The following is a 19,408-nucleotide window of genomic DNA, read 5'->3' on the forward strand; positions in this document are numbered from 1 at the left end:
TTCTCAAACTTTTTTATTAATAACTTTTAGGTCTTGACATTGTTTTCTAAAGTCAAATTTACTTTTTGTCCTAAATATGGTCTGCTCAATTTTTGTAATTCTCACACAAAAAAAAAAAATATTGTCCATTTTACCTCTATTTGAAGTTTGAATGATCTTGCAAGTTCTCAATATTTTGACAAATTTGATTAATTATATGGGCCTCAAATATTATAAGGAGTGATGATGTCCCGGAAAATGTGATAGTAATCTCACAAAAGACCTATTTATTCAACAAAGTTTAAAAACAATCCAAAAGTTTGTTGTCTTTCTTTTATTGGAAAATGGTTATTAAGCTTGTGTCAAATTAAAAGAAAAACTAAATTTATTATGGACAAGTAAAAAAGTTATTACACTAAAAAATATTTTTTATATATAGCTGGAAATGTTTGAAAAAAATAATTTAAAAATTAGAGTTTAACTCTCCAAATAAAATTAATATTAAATAATAATGAAAGTGATTTTTCATATTTTTATTGGGTAAATAAAAAAAATGGTTTAAAAAAACTTTTTTAATATTGCATTAATGTTTTACAAGAGATGGGATAATCAATGTTTTATATAACTTAGGACAAAATGGTTAAGATAATATGAAATACTAATGTTCCTTATATGTTTAAGAAATTACAATATAGATTTCCTTAAAAGGTAACTTAAATTAAGAAAAAGTAAAAAATACATCATTTCTTAATATGAATATTTTAAGGGAAAACAAAGATTAAAGTAAGAAAAACAAATGATTTCATTAACGTTTCAATTCTTTTAGAATGATTTAATCTGAAGGAACATCTATAAATGTATTTTGCCGTATCAAGACTTTTAATTATTTAATTTTAAACGCTATCTTTATTTATAAATTAACCTCATTGACGTCATCATACAATAATTTGTAGCATCAAGTAATTTCGATGCTACTTAGATACTGTAATCGTTTTTGCAAAAAATAAGTTTGCCAATTTAAGTTTAATTGAGGAAAAAAATAATGAAGTTAATCCAACATAAGGTAAAAAAACTTTACTCTAAAAAACTTTCATTAAAATAAAGAAAAGAAGAGCTTTGGTGCATGCATTTGTTTGAAAATGAAAAGGAAGTCTAAAATATACTCTAAGAAAATACTATTGTTTTTGAACTTACAATTTTTTTTTATATAATTTAATATTTTAAAATTTTTGAGATATTATCGAGCTATCTTATAATGTTACAAAAACAAAGCAAAAAGCAAGAATAGCAAAAAGAAAAAAAAAAGTTGCAAGTATAAATTTTAATGTAGTTCGGGCTCGGGCTTAGCACGGGCCAAATGCCACTAGTATTAGTATACACTTTTATACAATGTTTGATACATTGTCTACACTAGTAAGTGTATAATGTTGTACATCAAGTGTATAAAGATTGTTGCAAAAAAACTTGTCTATGCAGATATAAATTAAAAACATAGCTACGTGGATTTAATATTTTATGTCATCATATATTATTGAAATTATCTCAAAAAAAATAAAATAAAAAAATAAGCACGTGTTATGCACGTGAGAATCTCCACCTCTATAAAATCCTCCATATCTTCCTATTCTCTCTTTCTTTTCCAAAAACTTTACCCTAAACCCTAATACTTCCCTACAATGGCTTCCACAGAAGAACAAACCCAAAATGGCTCTGTGCAAGAACAAGAAACCCTTATTACAACAACCTTGGAAACAAACCAAGAACCTCAAAATCCTCAAATAATACAAGAAGAAACACTAAAGGATGAACCAGCTATTACTACTACTACTGCAGAGGTTGTTTCAGTAGAGAAACCAAAGTGGCCTGGTTGGCCTGGGAGTTGTGTTTTTAGGTTGGTTGTACCTGTGCTTAAAGTTGGTAGTATTATTGGGAGAAAAGGTGAGCTTGTTAAGAAGATGTGTGAAGAAACCGGGGCGAAGATTCGCGTTCTTGATGGGCCTGTTTCTTCGCCTGATCGCATTGTAAGTTACCCTTTTCGTCGCGTATCCTTACACTTTGTTTCATAATGTGTTGTATTGTATTGTTTTGATGTATGCAATGTTTGGATAGATTGTATCGTTAATGCTACACATAAGTAGGGTACGGGATAAAGCTATTATAAAAAGGGAGGGTAAAGGGTAAAATAGGATTATAAGATAATAAGCAAAGACAAAATGAGAAAAAAATAGTTGACTGCGCACGAAGTGTAAGAAAAAAGAGAAGACTTTTGAACTTGGGGTGTAAAATGAGGCACATATATTTTGTGTGGCTATAAATCATTGCATAAAGGTAATTTGTTTCCAAACATGGAAAGGGGTCATTCTTTTTGGTACGGACTGAAAAGGAAATAGGTTCACATAAATTGAAACGGAGGGAGTATAAGCTTTTTGAGTTCCCTTGACATAGGAGTGGCAAACGGGCGGCTGGCATCGGATATGGGTGGTCGAAATTGGGTTAAACAAAAACGGATAAAATATTCGACAATACATGATTTCAGGAATAGTGAGGTGAGAACACAAGCTAAAAGCCAAAATAAGCTTAGACTCTCAGAAAGCAAGAACTTTTGAAAAATAACAAGCATACAAATGGGTATTGATTATATGAATAACCATATTATCCATCTGGATATGCATTTTTTTAGTGGATAATATGGATAGTATCCATATTTGATCCATTTTAAGAAGTCAGTTATCCAACCATGTCTAATGGGATTGGATGGTTACTTTCTATTTTTAATCATTTTGCCAGCTCTGCCTTGACATAAGGGAAATTCTAATGGAATATGTTGTAGGTAACAGATTGGAATCTTGCATATGTTTGTATCTCCTTGCTAGAAATTGATATATTACACTAGTTGAATGACCACAAACTAGGAAGAGAGGAAGTATGACACCATATTGGAATAGGGGAAGGGAAGGATTTGACAAAGATCAAATTTTGCAACTCTAACATGAAAAGTAGGATTTTTACCATACAATTCTCAAGTTCAGGCTTCTTGGATATTAAATTTTGACTGGTTTCCCTTGCTGGGCTATACATTTGATTTTTATGTCTTAATAAGCATTAAGGGTTTAGAAAGTTTGAGTCGCATGACTAGAGTACAACTTAGTACACAAGTTAATCCCTCTATGTAGATCTGCCTTATTTTTCATGGCATGACTCCTCTATGGGACCCTCCATCCCGTGCCCCCGACACCTGCCACACAAAAGGAAGAAGAGAAAATGCTAGATGTAAGGAACTGACTCAACTGTTTTTTTCATGTTGAATATAATCTGGTTTTAGTGATGAAGTTTCTTAGAATGATAATGAAGAGAGGTCTAAGTATTACACCAACGAGTTACTGGAAGTACTTGGTGGAGATTTTTACAGCGTTAAGCTAATGGAAGTTCACGAAAATAAAACCAGCCAATAGAGAGTTTAAAAATGAGAAGAAGCTTTGCCAAGGTGTGAAATTTCAGATTTGCTATTTGCTCCACTTTCAAACCTTCGGTAAAGCATCCATTTGAAGCAGGGGCGGAGCTAGCTCATCTGGTGTGGGTTCGGCCAAAAAGCTTTATCAAAACCCTATTGAACATATATAAATTATTAATTATATATAAATTATTAATTAAGAACTCAAGAACTCTAAAAAACTAAAATCCCAAACCCATAAACGTCAAATCCTGGCTCCGCCTCTGATTTGAAGTGCAATGAATGTCTTTGAAGATGAATGTCAAAGCTAATTCTAAGGTAAGATTTAGACGGAAAACTGAAATAACGAAAAAGCAAAAAGATTGAGGGAGTGAGAGGTGTAGCAAAAGGCAGAGCAATGATCGTGAACATTTGGTTTCTTAATCTTACTGTGAGAAGAGAAACCAACATGTATTTACTCTCCTTACAAGTGTCATTAACATCACATAAGCCTGGTCAAACATGTGCTCTAACCAACTTGAGGTATTTAGCTGGGAAACTGTGAAGTTAGGGTGTCGTCTTTACAAACCTTTACAAAACCTTTAGAAGAATAGATTACCTGAAATTTGGTAGATATTAAGGAAACAATTGTCTAGTCAAAGCAATCTATAAATGTCAAATAACATGGTACACTAATGGGTAGATGTTTATGATCAGATGGGTGAAGCCTGGGAGCATAGAAGGAGTGTTAAAGTGCTGGAACAGGGATGGGAATTAGAGGAGAGATGGAAGATTATGTATCTGGTGGACTGTTTGGAAAGAGAGGAACCAGAGATGTTTTGAGAACAAGCAGAAGATATTAAAGATGAACTGCCTGTCTTTTTTATTTTTGGTGTAAACAGGAAAGTCAGACAGAAGAAGCGTTAGATCTCTAAGAATAAATGTCAAATAACTTTTGGAGGGGATGATGTGGTACACCTGTGGATATATAGATTAAATGTTACAAGTCTCAAAAAAAAAAAAAAAAAAAAAATGCTTTGACAAGATAGAATTCTTGTCACTAGTTTGAATCTTGCTGCAAACAAAAGTTTGGTATTTAAGTGGAGAAGATTAGAGGGATGGACCCATTATTCACTGAGCTTCGAACCATGCGCCTCTGGTCCCGGTGGATTTCTCTCGCTTATCAAAGAAAAAAGATGGACTTGCTCTTATTGTAACATTAATGTTTTCTTGGATTCTTTTGTAATTCTTATTATAAGAACATTGCCATTGCCAACTGCTTTATTTGCTAGTCAGATGGTGTTATTTATGTGTAGTATTTGCTTTCTGCATCTTCAAAATGCTGTCCTGGTATGTACTTTCTTTTATATCTTGATTCAATAGAACCGATCAAAAAAAAAAAAAATCTTGAGTCGATAGACTTCCTTGATTTGTGCCAACTTGTATATGCAATCAAAACATCATACATATACAGACACATTCTTTTAGACTATGCAAATTTTAATGGTTGGGCCAGTGGACGACCACTCCAAGAGTTCTTTTGAATTGTTTTCCTCTGCTAGACTACTTCTTTTGCTTAAAAAATTAAGCTGGTTTGACCAAAAAAACAGCTTATAAGCCCTGGGCTAAAAAAATAAGTTGCCCACCCCAACTAATTTTTTTTGGCTGCCAAACACCTAAAAACCAAAAAAAGCTGGGACTTATATAAGCCAATCCAAACGGGCTCTATGATCTGTGGTTTGATGTTGAAGTAAGAACTTTCCTGTATCTGCATGATCTGTCATAAATCCTTTTGGGTAAGTTGTAATAATGTTATCCCAGAAAGAAACGAAGGGAAGAATCAATAGAACTTCTCTTCATGGCAAAAGGGGTGGACACTTCTTTTTCTCTAGTGAGGTACTTTGATAAGCTTTATCCTAATTCTAGATATCATATGAATCACTTGAAGTAGCGACCTGATACCAAAAAAAAAAAAAAAAAAAAAAAAAAAAAAAAAAGAATTACTGGAAGCAGCGTGAACAGCCAATTACAGTAGATCCATTAACCTTCTAATTATCCCTTCCGACTTCAAGAAGTATTGAGTTTTCAAAAAAAGGAATAACAAGTCTTCACATAGGAGAACCAAAAGTTCTGTTCGAAATGATTTGTTTAGTGCAAACACGTGTCATGACATGGAATACATCTTGGTTTTAAGGAGATGACTGAACTGTTGCGCATGAGAAACTAATTCTTACATATCTTACATATGTACCACCATAAATTAGTTCCAAGCTCAAAAGAAAGTCAGTTTCTTGCAGCATATTTTGGGATGCCGCTTGAGCTACAAGAAAGATTATTGATCTTTTGTACTTATTAAAAAAAGATTTATTGACCTTTTGTAAATTATTGACCTTTTGTGTTTTCTCTTTTTTACTTTAAGGGGCTAGTGGTGTGGAACAATTAAGGGGTTGAAGATATGTGTGACAGACGTAGGTTTTAGATTTAAAAATTACTGTCCATCCCTGTAATAGGACTAATTGAAAGGGGAAAGGTGATTGTTAATTATTTTCTTGTGAAGTTTGCATTTTATTCTTCGTTTCTCGCTCTTAAAATGCTTCATTGGCTATCATTCTTTCCAGCTATCATTATTCAATATTTGCTGTTGTGAAGGCTTCCGACCTCCTTATTCTGTTCTGCCCTCTCTTTGATTAAGTAGTCTTTATGACAGTCTCCATAAACAATGTCATAGGTTCTAATATCGGGGAAAGAAGAACCCGAGGCAGCATTATCCCCGGCGATGGATGCTGTAATAAGAATATTCAAACGTGTCAGTGGACTGTCCGAAGGTGAAGGTGAAGGTGATGGCGACTTACCTGGAGCTGCTGGGGCTGCATTCTGCTCCATCAGACTACTTGTAGCATCAACACAAGCTGTGAACTTAATAGGAAAGCAAGGGTCTTTAATCAAGCCTATCCAGCAAAACACTGGTGCCTCCATTCGAGTTCTTTCCAATGGTATTTCTTTGCAGTCTTTATTCTATTACTGCTTTAATTACTAGAATTAGTAAGTTACTAGGGTTTGCTTTAATCTATGTACACAGATGAGATGTCAATCTATGCGACTCCAGATGAGAAAATTGTGGAAATTCAAGGTGAAGCTCTTAAGGTTCTTAAAGCTTTAGAATCAGTGATTGGGCACCTTAGAAAGTTCTTGGTGGATCATAGCGTTCTTCCTTTGTTTGAAAAGAGCGTAAGTTTATGTCTGTTTCTTTTGTCAGTTTGTTAGGATATCAATGTTTTGATGTGCTTATCCTTGTTAACCTTGTTCTTTCCGCAGTACAATGCACCTGCCGTTCAGGAGCGCGAAGCCGAGCCTTGGTCTGAGAGGACAGTGCTTAGCACCTCACGAGCGGGACTTGGTGATTATCCTTCTCGACAAGGACTTGGTGATTATCCTCCTCGACAAGGACTTGGTGACTATCCTCCTCGACAAGGACTTGGTGATTATCCACCTCGACAAGGACTTGGTGATTATCCACCTCCAACAAAGAGGGATTCTCAATTTTCTGAACGCGAAAGCCAGCTGGACTCACAATATCATCCTGCTGGACTTTCACTGTATGGGAAGGACCCTGGACTTTCATTGTATGGACAAGATCCTGCAATTTCTGGAACTCGCACTTCAGGTGTTGGTCGAGCTGGGAATTCTGTTATTACTCAGGTTTGTGGCTTTAGCATTTGACTTTACATTATGGAGCTGTTGTATATGTTTTTAACCAAAAACATTTCTCCTCATCTATTTTCACATGGTATGATAGCTTATACAATCTTTATGGAGACTTAATTAGTTTTTGCCTATGGTCGGGGGAATCAGACTGTCTGATCCAACATTTATCTTTCCTTTAATAAGTTATTCTCGTCTTACTTTTTTCGGTGACTGTTCCTGTGGGTCTGTGGCACCGGCTCTTTAGTGACTTTTCAAACAAAACAGTTTTCAAAACCTTTTGTTTTCTTTTTTCGTTGTGGTATTAGTGTGTGGATATTAGATTCTTCCTTTGGACATCAAATTTCTGTTCCAAAAGAATCCTACTCTGGTCTTTTCTTTGTGGGCATCTTGTCCAAGTATAAGTACCTCTGTTGATCATTGAATTCACTCGCTGTTTCAAGAGGTCCTCTTTTCTTCCTTTTTGTCGGGGTAGTAAAGTCAGGCAGTGAGTCCCTCTTCTCCCTGAGCATTGTGTTTCCGGTCATTGTTACAGCAACTTTCGATTTCCCTTGTGGTGCCAATTCAAGCTAAATTGATGAAGTCCTAGACGTTTGCATTCCTGTACCTCTTTTATGAGAATAGATTCCTCTCCGTGTTTATAACAATAAGCGCTTATCTTTGTACAGCGCGCAATTGATATTGACTTTCTAGGGAAAAGAATCTTAGCAACATCTTTCATTGCGGTGATCTTTTAGTATTTCTTCGTCAAAGTAAAAAAGAAAAGAACTCAAAGTTAACTCATTATTTAGTTTGTGTGGAGTGTTGAAAGTAAAGCGAAACATTAAAGTTTTTGTCGGAAAGTAATCTTTTTCTTTTCATCTTATCTTCAAACATGTTCTGAAAAGCGATTTTTTTGAGCTGAGGGTCTATTGGTAACAACCTCTCTACCCTACCTTTCATCACGATTATTTAAATAAAAAGAAGATAAACTGATAATGTCTTGGATGTTTGCATTCACGTAGCTTGTTTTTGTGAATAGATTCCTTTCCATGTTTGTTATAGCACTTTTTTTCTACTTTTGTTGTTTGACTTTCTTGGGAAATTATTCTTAGCACCCTTTTTCTTTCCGGTGATTTTTTTGTAATTCTTGTTCAAAATAAGCAAACTCAAGTTAAGTCATTCAAACAACCAAATATTCATTTCAAAAACTATAACCAAAGACAACTCGGGTTCCCATGTCATCAAAAAAAAAAAAAAAAAAAAAAAAAACACACACACACACACACACAACTCGGACTTCAAAGTTCCAAATAAAGTGAAAATATTTGATTTTCATGGCCAAACGCCTACTTAAACTAATAAGATAAATAGTGACATTTATACAATCCAAAATATTAATAGTGACGTTGTTAAGTGAGAATCTGCATTTGGTGAAATACACACTGATGGTGACTTTTATGGTTTTATTCGGAAGGGTGAAGGGCTAGCAAATTAGTAATTTTCTTTGCTACACTTACCAATCATCACAAGTTGAGTATATGTAGTAGTATGTTGTCTTAACTGGGGTCGTAAGTTGTGATTAGTTGCATATGTTTTCTGGTCTAAAAAGCCTAGATCTGTAAAATCATAATTACTCTTTACCGGCTTCTTATGCTAAATATAAGTTTTCTTCAATGTGTGAAATGTTACTCTGTTATGTCAAAAACAATATACTATTCTTTGGTGACCTTATCTTGTTTTTCCTTCCAGATTTCCCAAACCGTTCAAATGCAAATACCACTAGCTTTTGCAGAAGATATCATTGGCATTGGGGGAGCTAATATTGCTTATATACGACGTACTAGTGGTGCCATTCTTACAGTTCAAGAAAGTAGGGGCTTAGCTGATGAAATCACGGTGGAAATAAAAGGGTCGTCATCACAAGTTCAGACAGCCCAGCAACTTATGCAGGTAAATCTCATTTTCCTCTTTTTATGAAGAAAATATCAAAAAGACATCAAATTGATATGTAAACACTCCACATCTTTTATGCATGGGCTTTTTTCATTTTTGGCCCGTTGATCAAAATTAATTACGGGCGCTAGCCAAAATATACAAAACCCATGTGTATCATATGTATATTTGTACTTAATGTACAAGTCATTTACATTTGCTGGCCATTATTTTTTGGAACGGTCCAAATATGTAATAATTTCTAAATAATATGCGATTGAGGAGTTCATAGTGTTCTGATGAATTGCAAAGCAACTGATGAATGAATCCTCATTATAGGAATTTATGGGTAGCCACAAAGAATCACTTCCGAGCAGTTATGGCCAGTTAGATACAGGCTCGAGGCAGTCTTCTTACTCTAACCTAGGCAGTGGGTCCTACCCCTCATCTTCATACGGCGGACAGCAATATGGCGGTGGCTATGGATCATCATTCGGTGCAGGAGGAGGGTACAATAGCTACAGGTCATGAACAGAATAGGCTGAGTCTTAGCACTCGTACTTCCCGTCCTGTTTGGTGCCAGAGCAAACACTGAAGCAACTGCATGTGGTGCATGATGCTTTGTTAATCTGATGTCGATTACAGCAATGTATTGATAGCTTTTCAGTAGCTCACCATAGCTTGTAGTCTTACATGTGTGTCGATATGATACCATTGAATTTTGCAAGTGTAATATGGTCAAGTGCTGTATGGTTCTCTCAAAGTATTATCTTTAGTTTATTTAATTTTTTTAAAACTTTGTTTTGTAAATGATATTGCAACTTGCCACTTCACAAAAAATGATCAGTTGCAATTGCCTCGCGTGAGTGGTGTTAGTTTTTCACAAATTTTCCCATGAATGAACCTTGTCAAATTTTGTTCTGTATAGTGTTTGGAAAAGGCAGCTATGCTCTTTGTTTCTATTTTTTTCTTTCTTTTTAAGTGTCCGGTATTCGGAATTTATTAACTTGAGAGTACTTGACTAATCAGAAATCGCGCTAATAGGTCTACTAAGGGATAAAACGCTTCCTACTGAGAGCTTTTTCTTCAATAAGCTCAAATTTTGGGTGAGGACATGAGAAAAATCTTGATAATTATAAATAAACCCTTGAAATAGTTTTCTTTTGTTTGCTTCCTGCAATAGCACTTTAATATGCCTTTTGCCTTTAATCAGTTAGATATTCTTGGAGCTTTTCATTTGAACGCCTAAACTTATTTTCAAATGTTATGGTCATTCTGCAACATATGACCCCCCAAAAGGCGGTAAACCACTATTGTTTTGGAAGTAAATTTATTTTGTGAAACAATAAATGTGGAAAATTATTGATCAATATAAATCTCGAGAGTTAATGATGATCATTGCTTTAAGACCTTTTGGCGAGGAGAAGTTTGCTAGCATAACCACTTAATAACAAAAGTGGAAGAAAAAGAGGACATGTACATAAAGCATATAATCACCTTATTTATTTTTTATTTTTTATATATTCCTCCAAATAATGTTTAATTCTTGTAATTTGACATGTGCATATCATTTATTTTGATACAATAGTTGAAGCGTTTGACACCGAAAAGAAGGTTTAGAATATAAAGCACTTTATATTCGAAGTTAAACTTTAATTGCAGTTCACCGCTAAATTAATTGCTTTCGAACCATATTTTTAAATTTTGACTATTATGCTCTAAACTTTACATTACCAATAGTAACTTTTTGGCTTAATCCCTAATTTGAAATGACCATGAAACTCTTTTAAGGGTATAACTCTGACGTTGCTCAAACAAGTCTACAATTTATTTTCTTATTGAGTATAAATTGGGCCGACTTTTATTTATGTCTAAAGGTATTAATTATGAGCGGACTTTTTTGCGAAGTCTTACCGCTTAATTTTATTTTATTTATTGGGGTTTTCGGAATTCGTATTTTAGGCGAAGGATAAAAATTAACGACCGGCAATTTGAGGGACAAAAATTAAAGACCACCCCCAAAGAAGGACTATTGTGCAAATTTCCCGACGGCAAACAGCACTAGTAGTGCTAACAAGTTTGCCCGAATTGTCCTTCAAACGCAATGGTCTTTAATTTTTGTCCCTTATATATGTGGTCTTTAATTTTGCACAAAAGTGTTCTTAATTATTCTTATTTAATATTTTAGTGATTTTATCTCAATATTTTTATTCAAAATTAAACAAAATTAAATAAGAACTAGGGAAAAAAATTGAAAATTTTAATTTTTGGTGTTAAACCTCGTGCTTAAACACGGCAACGTTGTACTAAAACAAAAATTCATGAAACTCATTCGTGAGGATGCCAAAAGTTAAGATTTTGATATCTAATATCCACTTTTTATTTTAACTATTCAATATTGGTTTACATTTAAAATTTCATATTTAAAAAGCCCCTAAAAAATATTGACATTTAATTTCCATATTTAATAATAAAAAAAAGTCAATTCATGATATTCATTCCTTCGAGAAATCAAAAATGGCAAGTACTAGTATTCAATGATTATTGAGAAATATTTTTTTCTTAATTTTTCTTTTTAAACCTCTCATTCTCTTCCTAATTTAAAACATCATGCTAACTTCCTTGGGTTTTTCAAAAAAAAAAAAAAGTGACTTTTTGATATAATTCATTCATCATATTCATTCCTTCCATTCAATGGCAAGTAATATTCAACACCCATTTTGATTCTTGTTTTTTTTTCTTTTTTCCTTTCACCCATTTAATATCTCTACACTTTCTTCACTAATTAAAACATCAAAGTTCTTGGACTTCCTCAAATTATATCAAGAGTTTCAACTTCATTCCTGTAAAAATAATGTTACTTTTTCACAAATTACATATACACATATAGAAAATAGGTTGAGATACTAAAAGGGTATACAGAAAAATAATATAAATTCTAATACCCATTTTGATTCTTGTTTTTTTCTTTTTTGTTTCCTTCACCCATTTACCATATCTACCCTTTTTTCTCACTCTCTTGACTAATTAAAATATCATTGTTCTTGGGTTTTCTTAAAATATATCAAGAGTTTCACTGGGAAAAAATGCTAGTTTCTCACTAATTACATTACATATACATATATAGAAATATATGTTGAGATACAAAAAGGGTATAAAGAAAAATAATAACTTCAATACCCATCTTTGCATAATTTTCTGTGTTTGGGGTGGTCTATAATTATAGGTTTGTTTTGATATTTAGTTGGTGATAGTTATGAAAGCCGAGGGTCTATCAAATTTTCTGTGTTTTGGGGTGATAGGGTAGGAAACGCAAACACACCTTAAAGTTCAGGTAGGAAACGCGGACACCTGTAGCCGAAAAATGTGACACTTCAGGTGTGTTTTTGAGCATTATATCTTTTCTTTTTCACTCCTAAATTAGCCAAAGAACCATCCTTATGAAATGTTTGTCAATATTTAAAGCACAATGCCAATATTCAGTCAGTTTTTCATCCATTGCTTACAAGTCTTTTGATATCAAGACTTTAATTGTATCACTTCAATCAAGTGCTAATGAAAAAAACATCATAGGAGGGAAACAAATCCATTGCCACATGCTTAGATGTGGCCATTTGAATTTATCTCCAATGCCTACAACTAGCCTTATTAACATGTACTCGAAATGCAACTCGATATCCAATGCGTTATCGGTATTCTATACTTCACCACTTGTTCATAATGTGTTTGCTTATAATGCTATAATAGCAGGGTTAATTGCCAATGACTTGCCTAAAAGAGTTTTTGAATTCTATTTCCAAATGAGGGTAGTTGGTGTCATGCCTGATAAATTCACTTTCCCTTGTGTGCTTAAGGCTTGTAGAAATGAAGTAGACGTGAAAAAGATTCACGCGTTAGTTTTTAAACTTGGGTTAGAGGTTGATTTGTTTATCGGTAGTGCTTTGTTGCATAGTTATTTGATGTATAGGTTGGTGGATTTTGCGTTAGATGTCTTTGAGGATTTACCGGAGAGGGAAGATGTTGTGCTTTGGAATGCCATGATAAATGGCTATGCTCTAACAGGTGAGTTTGGTATTTCTTTGATGGTTTTTAGGTGGATGATTGAGGATGGGGTTGTTCCGAACAAGTTTAGCATAACGGGCGTACTTTCAGCTCTGGCAAATTATGGGGAATTTTATAATGGAAAGGTGATACATGGGTTTGTGATAAAAATGGGATTTGATTTGGGAGTTGCGATTTCAAATGCATTAATAGACATGTATGGTAAATGTTGTTCTGTTGCTGATGCTTTTGAGGTTTTCGAGATGATGGATGTTAAGGATATATTTTCATGGAACTCAATGATTTGTGTGCATGAACAATGTGGTGATCACGAGGGAACATTGAGGCTTTTTAAAAGGATGTTGTCCACTGGAGTACGTCCTGATTTGGTGACTGTCACCACTACACTTCCTGCTTGTGCTCATTTAGCAGCATTGAGGCATGGTAGAGAGATGCATGCATACATGATAGTTAATGGTCTGAGGAAAGATGCTGCTGACAAAGAATACAATGATACTTACATTGACAATGCGATTTTGGACATGTATGCAAAATGTGGAAACATGCGTGAAGCTCATCTGATCTTTGATATAATGAATTTCAAAGATGTGGCATCGTGGAATATTATGATTAAGGGGTATGGCATGCATGGATTTGGCGTCAAGGCGTTAGAATTGTTTTCTGATATGTGTAAGGCAAAATTGAGGCCTGATGATGTCACATTTGTTGGGGTTTTGTCAGCTTGCAGCCATTCAGGTCTTGTAAAACAGGGGAGAGAATTTCTTGCACAAATGCAGCCGAAGTATGGTGTTGTGCCTTCTATTGAACATTACACCTCTGTGATTGACATGCTAGGTCGTGCTGGGCAGCTTGAAGCTGCTTATCAGTTGTTATTAACAATGCCCATTAAGGCCAATTCTGTAGTATGGAGGGCATTCTTGGCTGCCTGTCGTCTCCATGGTAATTCCGATCTAGCTGAGGTTGCTGCAAATCAGGTACTTGATCTTGAACCAGAGCATTGTGGAAGTTATGTCATATTATCAAATGTTTATGGACAGACTGGTCGCTATGAAGAGGTATTAGAGGTACGAGATGCAATGAAGCTACAAAATGTAAGGAAGACACCTGGTTGCAGTTGGATTGAACTTCATAATGGTGTCCATGTCTTTATCACTGCTGATAAGTCACATCCCGAAGGAAACCTTATTTATGCTGGATTGAATTCTTTAACTGCTCGATTGCGTGAGCATGGTTATACACCTGAATCTGATGCCTTGGAAAGCAGTCCATGATATTCCAGACTTATTCTCCGTCGTCCTGGATGAATATTCCTGAAGGACTGGTTGAAATGTATATGCTGATGCTGTGAAAACTTGCAGATAGACTTTCCATTGAAAAATGAAAAGTGTGCTTTTCAATTTTGGAGCAAAAGTTACAGTATTTTCATTTTTTTCGATATACGAGTCCCATGTGCACTCTAGATTTTCATCTGGATCTTGCAACTGGAAGCTTGTTGGTGCCCGCCATTTTGCAGCATCTGCTATAACCAGGGGGATATTTAATGCAACTAAGGACTATGCTTCTCCTTTTGATGGAGATGGTCATGGAACGTAAGTGTTCTCTATCATATTAGCATTTCCATTGCAGGTTTTTTGTAGGCTTATTTGTTATTTAAAAAATGTGCACACTGAATGTCGTTGCTCTTGATCATAATCAATATGTTTCTTCATTCCTTTTGAAGTATAAGTTTTGGCTATGTACCTCATTTATATATGAATTCTGGTCATCCACTTCTTTGTAAGAATAAGACTTGAAAATGGTGAAGGAGATGCTGAAGTATCCCAGGTAAATGCCATTAATTTCTATTGCCGGCAAAAGCCGGGTATTTAAGTTGAGAAGGATAGTAGGGAGGGCCCACAATTCACGGAGTGTCGAACCGTACGTCACTGGCCCTTGGGGATTCTGGCTTAAAAAAAAAATTGAAAATGGTGAAGGAAATGCTGAAGTACAGGTTCTGTGAAAATTGACAGCATTCTGGTCGGCTATAGCTTGTTTTCTTTTCCAGATTTTCAAATACTAAATATTAGCTATGGAAATCATTTTCTCTTCATCCTACCAACTCTGTTTTGTTATTAACCTTACCTTGACACTGAATGTGAAGCTACAATAGGTCGATTCTATAAAGCAGTTGATATGTCTCTCCTTTAGGATTAAATTTTGGATCTTTTGCTTAAACCTGTAAAATAATCTCTTAGCCAAAGTTAAAATAGGGGGAACCCGAAATTCTACTGTTCAACTTCAGTAACTACCTTCATCTTCAAATACATACATGACAATGACCTGTGGCGCAAACTGTTTTTTTTTATGAGGTAAAGGTTTATTGACTACGTACCAAGAGTTACAAAAGACTGCTGGGAATATTCACAGTCAATTACAACATCTCCCTACCAACTCCAGAAAATCCATATATTGATCTATATCATCAATGAAACTACTTTTACACCAACAAAACAAATTATGTAAACACTTGTTTTTAACTCTAGAAATATGGTCTTTTTGCCCATCAAAACAAGCGTTGTCTCTTTCTAGCCAACTGTTGAGGGTATTGTTGGGAAGGGAAGCCTTGTTGTAACTGGTAAAGTTGCTGCCATATGACCAGGAGGTCACGGGTTCAAGCCGTGGAAGCAGCCTCCTGCAGAAATGCAGGGTAAGGCTACGTACAATAGACCCTTGTGATCTAGCCCTTCCCCGAACACTGCATATAGCAGGAGTTTAGTGCACCGGGCTGTTGAAGGTATCGCTGAATGTGAACTTCTCAAATGGTTTGTTCAGGAGGTTAGTGTATGTTTCCCTGTAAATATATAGGGTATTTCCTGCCATACTTTCTCCTTTAGTAAATAAATTTTCAGCTATGTGCCTATGTTAGACGCCCTACTGGGACTTGTTTTAAAATTTTAACTTGATGTGAGGTGCATTAGCTTTTTTTCCTGGCATGGTGGAACTTCTAGACAATTATACTTTGAAGTAGAATTTACATGTATCTCTATGCCCATATGTGTACAGCAAACTGCAATTGATGTTTTGCTCCTCATGATTTTGGCCATTACCCAGTTGGTCCTCATAATCTTCTCTTGTTAGAAGCTAATGTACTTGTAATGCCATATAGTCTATGAAGCATTTTATAGAATTCCTTCTGATACTTTATTTTTTGGGCAGGGGGACCAGGTAGAAGAATTCCAACCTCTTTGTGAAGTTTAGAGTGACAAGGCAACGATTGAAGTCACAAGTCGTTACAAAGGAAAAATTTCTCAAATTCTTCATGTTCCTGCTAACATCATCAAGGCGCAACACCATATTTGTAGTGTATTGGGCGTGTATTGACCACATTGGAATTCTTCTGGTATTTAATCTTTGTCTTGAGGATTTATTTGCTTGACTGCACTTTAATGATGACATCAGCAAGTAGTTAGAAATACAATATGACATCTTGAAGTGGGAAATTCACGATCAAATTCCGTTTATTCTACTCTCAAAGAGGAAAAAAGCAATTTTCATCCCGTTCAAAGATACCTTCAAATTTATGAGAAAAGGACACGAAGAATAGACTCACTTTTCAAAAGATCAGGCCATATGGAAAACTAGCTTTTGCCTGGTGTGTTTGGAACTATATTTGTAGGAAAAATTGAGCAATCATGTTGTTCACATGAAGAAACCAGAGCTTGGCTAGTTTATTTATATACGGAGTACATGTTATGAGGTTCGTGCCCAGACCAATTTGCGCGTATCTAGACTATTTCACCAGTACCTGCTATCTCCAGGCTCCAACCACCACAGGTACCTCCTATCTCCAGGCTCCAACCACCACAGGTACCTGGTAACTCTACCTGCAAAGCTTAGCCAGCTTGAGCACACCTCGACTATTCCACCAGCTTAGTTTATTTATACTTGTTTGTATTATCCTTGAATCGATTTGTTTTTACATGTTAAAAATTGCAACTCCCTCATTTTAAGCAAGTTGTTAAATGTACAACTTGTTTTCTTGTTTTCTCTTGAGCCGAGGGTCTTTCGGAAACAACCTCCCTACCATCCAAGGTGGGGGTAAGGTCTGCGTACATTTAACCCTCCTCAGACCCCACAATGTGGGATTCAACTGGGTATGTTGTTAAATGTACAATTCCTTTGAGGTGGAAGAACAGTCTGGTGCGAAGTAAAGAGAGAGAATAAAGTTATGATAGGAGGCAGGGTCTAAAATGTGGGCATTTGGTCCTGGTAGAGGTTTTGTTCAGCTCAAATTGTAGCGGTTTCTAATTGATAAAGATCATTTTGTATCGAAATGATAATGACGGGGGCAGTCCTTCTCTTTTTTCTATGGTGTTGGAATGCAAAAGCTAGAAGATGAATCTGCATCACTAGTTTGACCAAGTGATGAAAGAGCTTCATTTCCCTATTTATATATGCTCCAATCTTTGAAAAATGGAAAAGAGGAGAGGATACACAAATCTGTGCACAAAAGAAGTACATTGATTATTAAATTGCTTCCATAGATCTTTGGTTTAGTACATAGGGTGCAGTATCTTGCTCGTTTTCTTCCACACTAGCAATCTGTATATATTTTCTGCGTCTGATTCTTGCCATACTGTGAAAGTAAGGCGAGGAATTATTTTGACTGATGTCGCCCAGCACTTGGTCTTTTCCCTTTTCTCCTCCCTTTTTCTTTCCCTTGCTGACACTATTTCTCATGGTAGTATCATGCTCGTTCTATTCAATACAAGTAACCTGTATCCATTTTCCGTGTCTCATTTGTCTTGCTATAGCGTGAAAGGAAGCTGGGAAAACTTTTGACGATGTAATTTCGAACGTGACTTTTCCCTCTCCACCTCCCCTTCCCCTGATACTATTTTCATAGTCCAGGATCAATTGCTCTTAATCTTTAATGTGTATATATCTATATACTCCAAAATGCATGTCTGTACTTTCGAGTGGAGGTGTCAACTTGATATATGCTTTCTGCTGCAGATAACAAAAGAACTGTCACCGTTACTGAAATTCGCTAAGATAAATAAGCTTAGTCCTGATGATATATCAGGGGAACTATTACTCTTAAGCAATATTGGAGGAATTGGTGGAAAGTTTGGTTCCCCGCTTATATATTCACCTGAATTTGCCATCATAGGAATGGGCCAGATCCAGAAAATTCCGCACTTTGCTGAAGATGGGAATGTATATCCTACATCAGTCATGATGGCATGTAGTAATTTAAAGATCTTCGTGAGGGACCCTTCTCACATTGTTATAATCAGCTGCCTGTGCAATGCATCAAAACCAGGGCGCGTCCATGAAAGATGTTTCAGTATCTCATATAGAACAGTGTTGTTCTTTTCAGATAAATATAGGTGCAGATTATAGAGTTCTTGCTGGAGAACTGTTGCAAAGGTTCTACAATGAATGGAAAAAATTTATGGAAATGCCGGACTTCTTTTGTTGTGTACAAGATAAATTCTCGTATCCGAAAGTCCCAAGTTCGAATCCCAGCAGAGACAAAAAACACTATGTGATTCCTTCCCATCTGTCCTAGTCTTGGTGAATGTAGCTATCTAAGCACTGTTCTTTGGTGGGGAGGTAAGCATCCGTGGAATTAGTCGACGTGGTATTAGTCGAGTTGCGTGCAAGCTGGCTCGGACACCATGATTATCCAAAAAAAAAATTCTCGTATCCGAAAGTTGATCAGAAATAATGTTCGTCTATTCCAAGCCAAAGGCTCATTTTGGCCTTCCTTCTCATTATATTGTTGGTATAAAGATCATTTGGAGCCTATAGGTGTCCTGAAAGCAAGAATCACTAATCTAATAAGATCAGGGAAGTGTTAGCATGCAATGTGCTGTTGTACTTGGAGAAGAAAAAAAGAGAAATATTGTTACAGAGACTATTCTTCTTGATGATAAGCATTGCTTTTAACTTTTAAAATTAAACTCGTTGAGTTACTGTTACCTTCCTGTTCTTTATATAGCTATTGCAACTTTCTCCTTTTTAAACTTTGGGTGTGTCCATTACGGAGGAAAATGTTTTCTTGGAAATTAAGTGGATTTCTTACTTATTTTCTTGTGTTCGGTATGTTAAAAAATATTATCCTAAAATTATTGGTATATAATCTAGACAAATATTATGGGACGTGGGGGGAGGGGTAGGGGTGTAGGTGAAGGTGAGGTGTGTTGGAGGATAGAGAGGACACGATCAATATGAAATGTCACTTGTGAAAATTTTTTTCCCTACTTTCAATAAAGAAGTCATTTTTCTAGAGTACATGTTTTTCAAAAATTTTGAACATGCTATTGTTGAAAAGGA

At 35.4% G+C, this 19,408-nt stretch overlaps 2 protein-coding genes across 4 annotated transcripts; both read left to right on the forward strand.

Annotated features, from left to right (window-relative positions):
* The first annotated feature begins 1,609 nt into the window (after window positions 1–1,609).
* Window positions 1,610–9,886, forward strand: LOC132039000 (RNA-binding KH domain-containing protein PEPPER-like). The gene is made up of 6 exons (XM_059429524.1): window positions 1,610–2,000; window positions 6,138–6,402; window positions 6,489–6,637; window positions 6,725–7,108; window positions 8,843–9,043; window positions 9,365–9,886. The coding sequence occupies exons 1-6, from the start codon at window positions 1,656–1,658 to the stop codon at window positions 9,554–9,556; spliced, it is 1,536 nt and encodes a 511-aa protein (XP_059285507.1). The 5' UTR covers window positions 1,610–1,655; the 3' UTR covers window positions 9,557–9,886.
* A 2,503-nt stretch (window positions 9,887–12,389) lies between these two features.
* LOC132039775 (pentatricopeptide repeat-containing protein At3g14730) lies at window positions 12,390–18,643 on the forward strand. Of its 3 annotated transcripts, none has more exons than XM_059430296.1 (3): window positions 12,390–14,676; window positions 16,283–16,900; window positions 18,083–18,643. In XM_059430296.1, the coding sequence occupies exon 1, from the start codon at window positions 12,466–12,468 to the stop codon at window positions 14,356–14,358; it is 1,893 nt and encodes a 630-aa protein (XP_059286279.1). In that variant the 5' UTR covers window positions 12,390–12,465; the 3' UTR covers window positions 14,359–14,676; window positions 16,283–16,900; window positions 18,083–18,643. The 3 variants fall into 3 exon arrangements, with proteins under 3 accessions (XP_059286279.1, XP_059286280.1, XP_059286278.1); XM_059430297.1 differs by lacking the exon at window positions 18,083–18,643 and adding an exon at window positions 16,934–17,097 and having other exon boundaries at window positions 12,390–14,680; XM_059430295.1 differs by lacking the exon at window positions 18,083–18,643 and adding an exon at window positions 16,934–17,097.
* The last annotated feature ends 765 nt before the right edge of the window (window positions 18,644–19,408 follow it).

The sequence above is a fragment of the Lycium ferocissimum genome, chromosome 12, assembly GCF_029784015.1.
Source record: "Lycium ferocissimum isolate CSIRO_LF1 chromosome 12, AGI_CSIRO_Lferr_CH_V1, whole genome shotgun sequence".
Taxonomy (NCBI): Eukaryota; Viridiplantae; Streptophyta; class Magnoliopsida; order Solanales; family Solanaceae; genus Lycium; species Lycium ferocissimum.